Source organism: Ostrea edulis, chromosome 5 (assembly GCF_947568905.1).
Source record: "Ostrea edulis chromosome 5, xbOstEdul1.1, whole genome shotgun sequence".
Lineage (NCBI taxonomy): Eukaryota > Metazoa > Mollusca > Bivalvia > Ostreida > Ostreidae > Ostrea > Ostrea edulis.
In genome coordinates this window covers 28654610-28669757 of record NC_079168.1, presented here as the reverse complement: position 1 = coordinate 28669757, position 15148 = coordinate 28654610, and the positions used below count along the sequence as shown (strand labels likewise).

The 15148-nt window shown below is 38.4% G+C and overlaps 1 protein-coding gene across 1 annotated transcript; it reads left to right on the top strand.

Moving 5' to 3' along the window:
- Positions 1–1456: 1456 nt before the first annotated feature.
- LOC125652319 (aldehyde dehydrogenase 1A1-like) lies at positions 1457–14872 on the top strand. The gene is made up of 14 exons (XM_048881410.2): positions 1457–1540; positions 6905–7009; positions 7112–7252; positions 7336–7462; positions 7963–8024; positions 8176–8304; positions 8393–8506; positions 8605–8707; positions 10097–10287; positions 10367–10531; positions 10844–11001; positions 13948–14022; positions 14429–14468; positions 14586–14872. The coding sequence occupies exons 1-14, from the start codon at positions 1490–1492 to the stop codon at positions 14616–14618; spliced, it is 1494 nt and encodes a 497-aa protein (XP_048737367.2). The 5' UTR covers positions 1457–1489; the 3' UTR covers positions 14619–14872.
- The last annotated feature ends 276 nt before the right edge of the window (positions 14873–15148 follow it).

The window sequence follows — 15148 nt, the reverse complement described above, 5'->3', positions numbered from 1 at the left end:
TAGGCACCTGATCCCACATCTGGTATGTCCAGGGCTCCGTGTTTGCCCAAATCTCTATTTTGTATTGCTTGTGGGAGTTATGAGATTGATCACTGTTCATTATCTTCGCCTTTATAGGAATTATGAGATTGATCACTGTTCGTTATCTTCGCCTTTATAGGAATTATGAGATTGATCACTGTTCGGCATCTTCACCTTCCATATGGTATATGCTATGTTATATGGTATTACTATTGTGACTGATTTGCTAGTAACACAAGTACAACGGATAGTATATATAAAGGCGAACACTTGCGTACAGGCATCACTGTCTTATGAGAGCAGCTGAAGAAAAAAAATCAGAATTACTACCGGTAGCTGCATATATATGTCTATTATGTTTGTTTGTTTAACGTTCCTTCGAGAATTTTTCACTTAGATTGAGACGTCACCAGCTGTAGGGGGGAGTACCAAATTTAGATCTATGGTTAACACTCAGGGTCACAGCAGTGAGTGCTCTTTTTAAAATATTTTAACGAGTCGACGCCTGTAGTAACACGTGATCTCCGTTTTAAGGAAATATCCCAAAAACCCGTGATCGTCACTCCTAAATGTCCTACATCTTTATGTTGACATCTTAGGTTTGACGCGGTCATGACACGAGGGGGGCTCAAACTCACGACCTCCCGGTTACGATTGATTGATTGATAGTATTAATGTATGACGTAACATAATGACCATTGTATAGATAACTATTGATCATTCCACGGAGAACATTTTCGTAGTTTCTTGGAAATTTTAATATACACACTCTCTGAAAATAGTGAAATATACATGAATATGAATGGCGAAAAATTGATTGATTGTATATTGTTTAACGTCCCTCTAGAGAATCTTTCACTCATATGGAGACATCACCATTGCCGGTGAAGGGCTGAAAATTTTAGGCCTATTCTCGGCGCTTACGGCCTTTGAGCAGGGAGGGATCTTTATTGTGCCACACCTACTGCGACACGGGACCTCGGTTTTTGCGGTCTCATCCGAAGGACCGCCTCATTTAGTCGCCTCTTACGACAAGCAAGGGGTACTGAGGATCTATTCTAACCCGGATCCCCACGGGAACCTAAAGATTGAAGCATTTAATTTCTACATGTAGATGTATATGCTGCTACATGTTTAATACCTATTTTTCATTTTTATACACGATAGTAAAAATAAACGGCGAAAACTTTAAATACATCTAATTCATATACATATATACTGCTATGATCAGAGACATATATAACATATATATGTCTTTGCTATATGTATATTATTTTTATATTTATCCAAATGCATTAATAAATTTTCAATCAAACTTAAAATCATCTTCTACCAAAAAAGGGAGACCTGATCAAAGAACGAAAGACTCCCTTTGAGATGAATGATTTTCAGTAAATGAACGTACTCCCTTGAATAAATATCACGATGGCGAAAACGGTATTCCATATACGGAGTTGGGCATACAGACATGGAGGACACACCAGCACCCATTCGTAACCCAGAGATTCTCCATACAAAGGTAGGAACACGCTCAATGAGTAATGTGTGAAGAAATAACAGTCCTGTATAATTTATTCTCTAGGAATGTAAAGGTCTTAAGCCTAAACCAGTTCATTCTGAAAAACATTGACTCGCTGTACAAGCCGCGTAAGCGCCGAAGCGAGTCCGATATTGTTAGAATAAACCGTATGGTGATCATGTCTTACGTAAAACATTTTCTTTCGCGATTTCTTTTCCCAACCGTAGATAAATCTAAACTTTGCTTTTTGTCTAAATCTATGCCTTTCTTTTATTGGTTTCATATGTATCCATATTATCTGGTACAATATACAATGTAAAACTTATACGGTACCATATTTGATACACCAGATGCGCATTTCGACAAATTTAGGAAATTCGAAATAACAATAAACTTGTAAGAGCTAAAAGGAAAACTAGAGTCCCCCCCAAAAAAAAACTGGAGCCAAATTCGTCCAAGTATAAGAGCTATGCACGAGGGAGATAATCCTCAATTTTGAAATGAATTTCTAAATTTTATTACAGCATTTAAATAAACATCCGTATTTTCAAGCTAGTAACGAAGAACTTAGCTACTGGGATGTAGAAACCCTCGGGGACTAACAGTCCACCAGCAGAGGCCTCGACCCAGGGGTCGTAATGTAAAAATTATACGGGTGTGTCCAGGGGTCCGTGTTTGCCCAACTATCTATTTTGTATTACTTGTAGGAGTTATGAGATTGATTACTGTTCGTTATCTTCACCTTTCACGGTACCGATTTTGATGCACCAGATGCGCATTTCGACAAATATTGTCTCTTCAGTTATGCCCAAGCCAATTTAATATCACAGCAAACATATGCAATATAGTCAGAGCATTTTTTTTCTTTCGAACACCTGACACAGCCCAGTGTTATAACAATTCACGTGTCGGTTTAATTCACGCATGACACGCCCTGAACCATCGTCACCCTACAGTTCATTTAGTTCGCGTAATGGAGTCCCTTTCACAGGGGGCACATGTAAATGTGGATTAGCTTGAACGATGCATTGTGAAGAGATTTGAGAATATTGGGTGAGAATTTTATTCAGGACAAAATTATTTTTGCTTTCCAATCAGTCAATCATTTATACGTGCATAGCGATTTATGCAAAATCCTATCATTTTCTGAAATGAATTGAACATATTTTATCATCAACATATTAAAGACAAAAGGGCTGGGTACGAGTTCTTCGAATGCTCTCTCCCATCGTTTTTGATAGAGTGTTGTTGAAAATATACCTATGAAAGGTGGGGATAACGAACAATGTTCAATATCATAACTCCTATAAGCAATACAAAATATATAGTTCGGTAAACACGGACCCCTGGATATACCAGAGGTGGGATCAGGTGCCTAGGAGGAGTAAGCATCCCCTGTTGACCGATCACACCCGCCATGAGCCCTATATCCTGATCAGGTAAACGAAATTATCCGTAGTCAAAATCAGTGTGTCACGAACGGCCTAACAATCGGTATGAAACATGTCAGACAGCATTTGACCCAATGATAGGTTGTATTGACGAACTAGATCGTTATAACGACCATATGATTTGCGAAATGCTGATTTCAATCGAGACTGTTGAAACCCCTGTACCATCAATTTGATTGTCAGATGCCTGTCTCGATTTGAAAACTGACCATACGCCGAACAAGCTCTTGCGTATCGAGTCAGTTGAGAGATATAAACACCATACACAGTTGATAATGGAATATTGCTACATAAATATGGGGAGTTGACAATGGAGAAGCTGAAATCATCCCGTTTGTCGTACTGTTGAGTTGTGCATCGTTTATTTATATTTATTCCTTCTTGATTTAGAATGATAGGATTTCAACGGAGTTATGTACGAAAAGCAAAAGGCTTCGAAGATATTATAATTCGATGATGTGCCGAGGTTCATACACTTCATGGATTGAATGGGAATGTTACAAATCGTCATTGAGGAACTACTGCAATTACAAGATTGCATCAATCATCTGACAAACGACTAATCCCAGCAAAGACCGGAAATCGCTCAATCGCGGTCAGAGCGTCAACAAAGCAGAATATTAATTGATTGATTAAATATTGTTTAACGTTCCTCTCGAGAATATTTTACCCATATGGAAATGTCACCATTGCCGGTGAAAGGCTGCAAAATTTAAGCCTATGCTCGGCGCTTATGGCCTTTGAGCAGGGAGGAATCTTTATCGTGTCACACCTGCTGTGACACAGGACCTCGGTTTTTGCGGTCTCGTCCGAAGGACCGCCCCATTTAATCGCCTTCTACGACAAGCAAGGGGTACTGAAGACCCATTCAAACCCGGATACCACGGGACCAGAGCAAAAGAAGGAAGTACGTAGTGTACGATGAAAGGTGAAGATAACGAACAGTGATCAATCTCATAACTCTTATGAAGGTGAAGATAACGAACAGTGATCAATCTCATAACTCCTATGAAGGTGAAGATAACGAACAGTAAACAATCTCAAAACTCTTATAAAGGTGAAGATAACGAACAGTGACAAATCTCCTAACTCATAAGGAATACAACATAGAGAGTTGGGCAAACACGGAGCCCTGGATATACCAGAGCGTAGGAGGAGTGGGTATCCTCCGTCGAGCGGTCACACGCGCCGAGAGTCCCATATTTTGATGATGTAAACGGAGTAATCCAAGGTGAAAAAGGGTTTCTGCTGAAAATGATGGAACTCTCGCTGGTGAAAGGAGTGGTGATTTCAGGAAAGAATACGACTGCTGACGATGTGTCCGTGGACGTGCGTGTATGATTCACTAGTTGTGTCCTCTACTGTATAATACAATAATTTCAAATTCAATGTTTTGTGTAAAAAGATATTGGACTCACAGATGTATAATCAAAATATTGTACGAACAAGTACAAAAGGACAAGTTACTGGACTGACATGCTTATTAGGGTTTATTCTTTTAGTTTATAAGTATAATGGAAAATTGACGTCCATAGATGGTTTTGATGTGCAATATTGCATATTCGTTCTCATTTATCAACATTTTGACACAAAGATAGGTACATGTATATGAATGTTGCAAATATGAATAGGATATGATTTATTGAATTTGGCAATCAAGAATTCATTTAGTTGGATATACGTAATCGGAGGTGCATTTATTAAAGCATTTTTAAATTTTATGACGATGGTGCTTTTCGTACACAGTGGCGTGCAGACGAATTGATTAACAATAGCTCTATGAAAATCCGTCTGCACATCACTACATATGTTATCAGCACAGTGTATATTTCAAACATTTAAATTATTATCTATTTAGAGGATTGCATTGTATCAGAGTATTTGAATGTGTTGGTCTTAGGATATTCCGAATCACGTCTTACATTTTGACTGAAAACAGTTTATGGAAAGTACGTCCTACGAATAAACAGTTCTACTTTGAAAGGGATTCTATTTTCGTTAAAGCGACCTTGACTAAGGTTATATTTAGACCACATTTACAGCGTATTACGGGTATCGCATCACCGAGTAATCAGGTATAAATAAATGTCCAGATAATCCAATTAGCTGGTATTAATTATCCACAGTAAACTGTCTATTTTCTTGGTACACGTTCTAAATCTTGTGTGTGTGTGTGTGTGTGTGTGTGTGTGTGTGTGTGTGTGTGTGTGTGTGTGTGTGTGCGTGCGTGCGGGGGTAATCAATGACACGGAACGTACGCTACAGAAACAATCACAAAGGTGGATCATACAGGGAACACCATTCATAGCAGTTGGCAACTAAATGGCGTAGGGATCTTGAATTTTTCCCAGAGAGCTCCATGTATTTTCCCCCAATGAATGCAAGGCACTAACATTTAGTATTTTCCTTTAGAACTGAAGGTGCATGAAAATGGCAAGTGCTTATTCAAGTGCTAATACAGACCTTTAAGCACTGGACCTAATTTTGTCCTCTCTATCTTACAAAGATATTTATATTCCCCCTTTTATACTCAAGAAAATGTGCATTATCGAAAAATATATTTCGTTTGGTTGTGTATGAATACACCATGGGTCAAATGAGTATACTGAAAGAAAAAGACAGGCATTGGCACGATGGATAGATACAAAGAACGTTAAGTGCTACCACCCTGAGCAACATGCATCTATATTTCTAAATCAATCCTCAAGGGCGGATCCGGCAATTTTTCAAAGGAGCTCTACCATTAATTTTGGTTTTCAAAGGGGGGATCCACTCTCAAAATGCGTTAGTGTTACCTTTTTAACAAAAATTTCTGACAAAAAGGGTCGGACCTCCTGGCTCCGCCACGGATGTTTCTTCACCTGGACCTAGTAAAATCTAGTGAAAATGTTTCGAAATGACTTAAAACGATCAAACAAATCAGTTTTTAAGCAATGAAACATTCCTAATACAGGCATGTTTGGTGCCTCTCCCCATTTTTTAAGAATGGTCATTACAATTAGTTTTTCATTGAAAATAAAGATGTATTGGATGACGTCTACTAAAATATTATAGATACGATAGTAATAGTGCGTGAGAAGAAAGTAAGCGTAAGTTATGAACTAAACAGGTAGCGTAGGATGAATGCCTTTCTCCTGCTCACACACGATTTAGAATTTTGAAGATCGGGCAAAAACCTTTGTTTATCTTTTGCTTGACAAGAACATTTAGCCACGTCCACTTAAATTTCAATTCCTCCTCCAACATACCCTGGGAAACAAATTTCTGCTTGTCATGAAACCGTATGTCGGATTACATTGAGAGAAACGGAGATAATTGTGGAGGGTAAAGAAGGGTTGAGATTAGAATTCATACGAATTACACAGGTGTCGGGTTAGACAGTTTAACGACCTTAAATATGAAGCCACTACAAAAACGATACTACTAGATCATATCATTTCATTCTCCCCATCGTCAACTTCCCATATTTATGTAGCAATATTCCGTTATCACCTGCATAGGGTGTGTATGTCTCTCAACTGATTCGATACGCAAAAGCTTGTTCTGCGTATGGTCAGTTTTTGAATTTCTATGGTCGTTATAAAGATCTAGTTTGCTAATACAACCTATCTTTGGGTCAAATGCTGTCTGACTTGTTTCATACCGATTGTTCGGCTGTTTTACAGTGATTTTGACTGCGGGTTACTACATTTCCTTGAACGAGATATAGGACTAACGGCGGGTATGACCAGTTGACATGGGATTCTTACTCCTCCGAGGCACTTGATCCCACCTCTGGTATACCCAGGGGTCCGTGTTTGCCTAACTCTTAATTTTGCATTCCTTATAGGAGTTGTTAGATTGATGAATGTTCGTTATTTATCTGATAGTAACTAACATGTTAATTAAATGCTGTATACCGTGTATATTGTAGATTTTCATGAGCAATGAGTTCGTGGACTCCGTCAGCGGCAGAAAATTCCCAACTATTAACCCATCAACAGGCAAAAAGATCTGTGACGTAGCTGAAGGTGACAAGGTAACGCGGAATCAATAACAAACACAATTTCTAATATTTATATTTGTTGACTTGTGTCCCTATTATACTTTTTATAACATAAAATGACCTTGACGTTCGTAGGAGGACATAGACAAGGCCGTGGCTGCTGCCAAGGAAGCTTTCAAATTAGGGTCGCCATGGAGACGGATGGACGCCAGTCAGAGAGGTCGACTTCTGTACAAACTCGCAGAACTGTTTGAAAGAGACGCACAAATGATTGCGGTAATGATGAAAAAAATATCATTTTCATATATGATGTAACAATTTTAATGTACGTTTAGTCTTTTCAATGAAGTTTTTTGTAGAGCTTGATTACACTGGACATGGGGAAGCCATATCTTCAGGCATATGGGGAAACCTTATGGTCCGCGGGTATCCTCCGCTACTACGCGGGATTCGCTGACAAAATCGGCGGAAAAACAATTCCTATGGGTATGGATGTGCTTGTACCTTGATTTATTGAATTTTTTATTTTACCTGTGTAGGAACTATAAAAAAAATGAAGATGACGAACAATGAGTATGGTCCATAAGAGTAGAAGAGGGAATCACGTACTGTATTCCTTATTTTACGCGAGTCCTTATTATCGCGAAATGACACATGGACGTCAAATCACAAGAAAATAAATTCGCGAGTGCTTTGTTGACCAGAAGTTTTGGCATGAATTTTAGCAATAAAAGCGAGAACTATTTTTTATGAGTGATGTTTCTCGCGAAACTACGCAATAATAAATTCCTCGCGTACATCAAGGTATTTACAGTATTAGACACATCAAAATAAAAGGATATAATTCATGTTCATTCGTCACAATAAACCCAAAAATGATTTTGAAGAACTTTGTCTTTTTAAAGGGAACTTGAGGTATAAAGTTGGATTGTCAAATGTGGAATTATAACCAAATTCGTTAACCTGAATTTCTATTTTATTTTCAGATGGAGACTACTTTTGCTTCACCCGACATGAACCTGTTGGAGTTTGTGGTCAGATAATTCCGGTATGGACGTGTACAAACTTATTGATTGAGCTGATCCTGCAGTTTCGTGATGTTATGTCAAGTCTGTACATAGTGTACAATCAATAGGTTTCACAAGCATATTTAGTTTCTAAAATTTCATTTTGATTTTTTCATGCATTTTATTTCATAGTGGAATTTCCCCTCAGCCATGTTCGTTTGGAAGGTAGGCCCTTCCCTAGCATGTGGTTGTACTGTTGTTATCAAACCCGCGGAACAAACCCCATTGTCTGCACTGTTCATGGCTGCTCTCTGCTTAGAGGTACGACATGACCACGTGATTTCTATATTGAGGTTGCTTTTTATGTACATTGCCTGTTGAACAAAAAACTTGAATGGGTTTTTTAAAGGCCGGATTTCCTCCTGGTGTTGTCAACGTCGTCCCTGGTTACGGACCCACGGCTGGAGCAGCTCTGACAGCGCATCCGGATGTGGACAAGATCGCCTTCACAGGATCTACCGAGGTCAGTCGGAAAATGTTCGAGGAAGAAACGCATTGACTCACTTTCGTCGTAATAGACGTATTTCTGAGTGAATGCTATCAGTGTGTTCTTTTTTGTAGGTCGGCAAGCTTATTCTTCAAGCTGCTGGTACGACCAATATTAAACGCACTTCTCTGGAACTTGGCGGGAAAAGTCCGAACGTCATCATGGATGATGCTGATCGTAGGTTGAAAAATTAGTGACGGAAATTCAAGATACCCCATTTATCATGAAAGTCCTTGCTCTGTAATCGGATGTCATTGATGCACATATATTCAAAACTTGGTTGATGTTATGGGTATCATTCTATTTGACTTGTTTGCTGTAGTTTGTTGCACATGATGTTAGGAAAACTACCAACTGCTCACAGCCTCGATCTTATTACACAAGAACACTAATTGTATTGTATCACGATCACGTACTGACTTTTCAATGCCGTGATTGAATTTTGGCAATGCTTAAAAAAATAATGGTTTCTATATCTTATTTGAATTTGAAGGCGAATATCTTAATTGGTTGGTTGTATATTGTTTAACGTCTCGCTCGAAAATATCTTACTCATATGGAGGCATCACCATTAACAAAGAAGGGCTGTAAAATATAGGCCTATGTTCGGCGCTTGCGATCTTTGAGCAGGGAAATCTTTATCGTGCCTCACCTGCTGTGGCACGGGACTTCAGGTTTTGCGGTCTCATCCGAAGGACCGCCTCATGTAGTCGTCTCTTACAACAAGCAGGAGTACTGAGGACCTATTTTTACCCGAATCACTACGGGGTTCCTCAGTGGTACTTTATTCAACCAAACATTGCATGTATGTTCAGCTAGTGCATGACGTCACAAACATGAAAATGTTCTCACAGGACGATTGCTAAAACCAATACAAAAGACTTATCTAATTGATTGCATATTATTTTATAAATATTAGCGAATAATTTCTCGGAGAGGGCTCATTTTAGAAATGTGTAACCTATATTCCATTCAAAGGAAAGTAAGCGCTTTTCCGGTATGTCACTCGTCGCCATTCTTTAGTTTATCAAAAACAAATTCGGTTGTGAAGAATTCCATATAGTTAGATTTCTTGCGGATCAGGTATTTATAAGACTTCAAATTTTCTGACTGATTATTTTTGTCTTAGTATTCTGTCGAAATGTGATTACTTTTATTTCTTCTTGGTATTCCTTGAAAGGGGTGTGTGGTTTTTTTTAATCTATACAAGATATACACCCGAACGAATTTTATTTCTTGGGAACGAATTGTATTTCTTGGGAACGAAGTTTTAAAACAGATTCTTCCACCTGTCCTAAACTAGCCACTGTACACATGTGATGTCGGGGAAGTACCATATCATTATTAGTGGAACCTCGTGTATTAACAACATATCCTAGTTGACAAGATGTGGTTGATATACTTGAATTCTAAAGGAATATAAGATTTTAACGTTGAACAGTAGTTGCCTGAACTCTCCTGCGTGATGTCCACCGTCCTCAAGGATGAAATTCAGCCACAAAATATTACCTTGTCGTGGCAACTCTCATGATATTGCAAGTCTGGAAGGCGTTATTATGTTTTCAGTTGATGATGCAGTTCTATTTGCACACAATGGGGTGATGAACAACGCTGGTCAATGCTGTGTGGCCGGAAGTAGAACCTTCGTGCACGAAAAGATTTACGATCAGTTTGTGGCCAAAAGTCGAGAACTGGCGGAGAAAAGACAGACGGTTACCGGAGATCCATTTGATCCTAAAACACTTCAGGGTCCACAGGTACTATCAATTTCATATTCGTTAGAGGTGTTAGATAGTTTGATAGATGTAAAACTGAATAAAAACTCTTCAATATCAGGTAGATGAGGACCAGTACAACAAAGTTTTGGATCTCATTGAATCCGGGAAGAAAGATGGCGCTAATGTGGAGTGTGGTGGCGCTTCAGTTGGAGGGGAAGGCTTCTTCATTAAACCGACTGTATTTTCTGGAGTGAAGGACAACATGAGGATTGCCAAAGAAGAGGTGATGATCGGTCTTTTCTCAAAGTAGCTGCAGAACTGTAGCCCTGTGGCGATAAAATCCATCGGTCATAAACACCTTTGATTTACAACCTTTTCTGCGCGTGATTCACTCGTTGTGTCTCTGTTTGTTAACATCAGCATCATCCTCAAGAAAATCTCAACACTAAATTTGTATCCCGAAATACCTTCAAATATTTATCAGAGCCACATTTCTGACAGTTTCAGTAGAGTTCTCCTTCTGTTCTCCTGTAGTAGGCTGCTAATTGATCTCTCTATTGCTCATTATTTATATATGTTTCTATTTTTACCCCAGATTTTTGGCCCCGTACAACAGCTTTTAAAGTTTAAAACACTGGATGAGGCTATTGAACGCGCAAATGCTACAGAATATGGTCTTGCTGCCGGCATATGTACCAAAGACATTAACAACACCATGATGTTCGCGCAAGGTGTCCGAGCTGGATCAGTGTGGTAATGAGTGATTCAGAACATACAACATCGTGCCTTGAAACATTTCATTGAGTGCGATGAAGTACGGTAGATTTTATCTAGAATTATTTTAAAACCATAATATAGTGGGTGAACTAATTCTGTCTCCCATTCCTTAACAGGAGGGCATACTGGATTTCACCTTTCGATCGGTCGTATGGTATGTCGATCAGTTAATTAAAATTTGGTCGTTTATATCTTAAGAACCATCTTCTTGACAATCATTAAACTCATTTTACTGATTTCACCCAGATATTACATATGTAGATGACCCGTATTGATTTTGAGGTCAAAGTTCAATGTACAATCTATGAAAAGACATTGTACACTCAATATATTTAGAAAGCGTCAAACGTGTTATGCTACTAAGAAGTAGATGTCTTTCGCAGATTTTTTAGGTCATATTATTTTATCTAATCAGATGACCCTGTTAATTTTGATCGACAAGGTCAGAGGCCATTCTACTCTGAACATAGGAAGATATTGTCTACCAATATCTTTTGAAGTCTTTGATTCATAGAAATCAAATTTAGTACACTGATACATCCTAAGGAGTAGATGATGTCTAGTGATTTTAAAGTCGCAAGCTCAACGGGCAAACTAGCCTGATGATAGGAAGATAGTGTCTGCTCAACATCTGCAGAATCCTTTCCTTGGCAGACAGCAAGCGTAGTACACTGACAAGTCAATGACTCTCCTTGACATTAGAGTTCCATATGTCGATTCAATCACCGCTGTGGTCTAGAGGTAGAGCATTGTCCCTGCATGCTTAGGTCGGAGTTCGAATCCCGGCAGCGACAGACCCAAGTCGTTAAATCAGGTAGTGACAGTTCCATCACCAGCCCGACATCAGGTGTGAATGTCATGGGTTCCCGGCGATAACCTTAAAAACGGATATCCCGTGTCATATTGGGTGTGGCACGCTAAAGAACCCTCACTACTCTATGGCCTTAAGCGCCAAGCATAGACCTTAATGTTAAGCCCTTCATCGGTATACATGTTGGTGACGTCTCCATAGAAGTGAAACATTCTCGGGAGGAACGTTAAACAAATATACAATCAATTGATAATATGTCGATTCGATATATCCTTATGAATTCGAGATAGAAGACACCATAGAGTCCCCCACATATGCTTTGTACATCTTTATGACATACGTGAGGATTTCAGCTTCTCCACCGTCGATTTCCCATATTTTAATGTAGCATTATTCTATTATCACCTTCATATGGTGTTTATATATCTCAACTGATTCAATACGCAAGAGCTTGTTTTGCGTATGATCAGCTTTTAAATAAGACAGGCCACTGACAAACAAGTTGCTGTTACAGGGGTTTCAACAGTCTCGTTGATTTTTCTCGTTTAAAGTCAACATTTCGCAAATTATAAGGTCGTTATAATGATCTAGTTTGCCAATACAACGTATCATCGGGTCAAATGCTGACTGACATGTTTCATACCGATTGTTCAGCCGTTCTTGGCACACTGATTTTGACTACGGATTACTCCGTTACCTGATCAAGACATAAGGTTCACAACGGGTGTGACCGGTCGACAGGGGATGCTTACTCCTACTAGGCACATGATCCCACCTCCGTTATGTCTAGGGGTCCGTGTTTGTCCAACTCTTTATTTTGTATTCCTTATAGGAGTTATGAGGTTAATGTTCGTTATTTTTACCTTTCACCTAGGAAGTTATTGTCCTCTCTTGATAACCCTTTGCTTGACGGATATCAAACTTGAAACTTTGATACATCCTAAAGCGAAGATGACACCAAATGATTTGAGGTCACAATTTAAAAGTTCAAGAGTCAAGCTAGATTTTACACATGAAGATATTGTCCACGCAGTATCTTTTGAACTCTTTGCCTGATGGAGATCAAACTTAGTGCTGTCTCCTGACCACGACTAGTAGAAAACCTATTTCTTCACTGTCGTTACGTATACTATAAATTTTAAGTTTATCTGGTTTGATATTGCCACATCGGGCTATATGAAAGGCGAAGATAACAAACAGTGATCAATCTCATAGCTCCAATAAGCAATACAAAATAGAGAGTTGCGCAAACACGGACCCCTGGATATACCAGAGATGGGATCAGGTGCCTAGGAGGAGTAAGCATCCCCCGTCAACCGGTCACATCCGCCGTGAGTCCTATATCTTGATCAGGTAACCAAAGTTATTCATATGATAATTTCTAGAACATTTCTTGTTTGTTATTTGCTTCAATAGCTTTCAATTGCGGTCATGCTCTGATATTTTACAGCTGTTGTAATTCATTTTAGCACTAAACAGATGCCAGGATTGGGTCCTTGTAATTTATGCCGATTGCTGCTTTCAATTATTCTCTTCTAAGCCTGTATTAAATCACTGTGTTCTAAGCTCATGTTACAATTCTATCACTTTTGAAAGTCTACATTGGAATCAAGTTTTAGCTAAGCCAATTTCAGCACACAATCATCTTGTTTTAAGCATATTTTTAAAACTATGTTGTACCAGCATTCAGTTACTTTGTTCGTAAGTCAAAGCCAGCATTTATTCACTCTGGTGGATGTCTGCATTGAATCAGTCAGTTGTACTCCATTGCCCGCATTCATCACTCTGTTTTAAGCCTGAATTTGATGACTTGGTTCTCAACAAATACAAACAATTCATTCACTCGTCCTAAGCTTAGAATTGATCATTGCGTTCTCAGTCAATGCTATTATTTAACAAAGCAACATTGAATCACTGTGTGGTTCTACGCCTGGAACTCGTACGGTTATACAAATCTAGTTTGATTCAATCCTTGAACCATAACGGCTTATTAAAAGACGAAACATAGAGTGCAAATTAGTTACAACAAAATAAAACTTAGTATATGAATGTTATATTTAACCTGATATCCTTGTTTGGATATTTACTTGATCTTCTACATACTGTTTCAGGGTAAACTGTTATGATGTAGTGAATCCACAGACACCGTTTGGAGGATTCAAAATGTCTGGAATAGGGAGAGAACTGTAAGTAGATCGGGTTGTATTCCATTAGAGTTCATCACGTATTCGAGTACAATTATTCTCTGATTTCTTACTTTCATCACATATTCCTGTAGAATCCTTATCTTATTTCTTACTTTCATCACATATTCCTGTAGAATTATTTTCTTATTTCTTACTTTCATCACACATTCCTGTAGAATTCCTGCTTTATTTGTCAGTTTCATCACCAATTTCCTGTATAAAGTACTTTCATTCCTTACTTTCATCACGTATTCAAGTATAATTATTGGTGTATTTATCAGATGTAGGTTCATCAGGTATTCCTGTAGAATTCTTGTTCTATTTGTTAGTTTCATTACAACAAATAACAGTAGACCAGACATTTTTATCAGCTGGCCATAACATACCTAAATATTTACTTTTTCAGTGGTGAACAGGGATTGTCACTCTATCAAGAAGTAAAAACGGTAGGAAGTATATATATATGTACATGTATATTGGTATTTTCTATGCATTGATAACAAACTGAACAGCTGTCTCTATGTGAGATTGAAATTGAAATGTCATTTATTTGTTCTTCTTAGGTGACGATGAAAATCCCGCAGAAGAATTCGTGATCATGTGCAAAAGAATTTTCACGCAATGCCTTTTTCTCCGCGAAGCATATCGAAACTGTGAAATATTCACTTTACAATTGTGAAACTTTCAAACTCTTATAAGTTGCTGTTTTGGAATTATTCAGTTTTATCAACTACAGTACATGCATGCATCTCTGCAACAGTAGGCTATCAGAAAATTATATTTTCAATGTCCAGTCTTTTAATGTACATGATTTATGTTCTAAGTCAAAATAAGATTTCTGTCTACCCAAGCACATCCTTCTTATCATTATTACCATTATCTGACGTGTTTCATACCAATAGTTAGGCCGTACTTTACACACTGATTTTGACCACGAATTACTCCGTTTATCTGACAGGATATAGGGTTCACGGTGGATATGACCGGTCGAAAGGTGGTGCTTACTCCTCTTAGCCAAGTAATCCAAGCTCTGGTATGTCCAGAGGTCTGTGTTTGCCCATCTCTTAATTTTGTTTCCTTATGAGATTAATCAATGTTCGTTATTTTCACTTATTTATCAAGAACA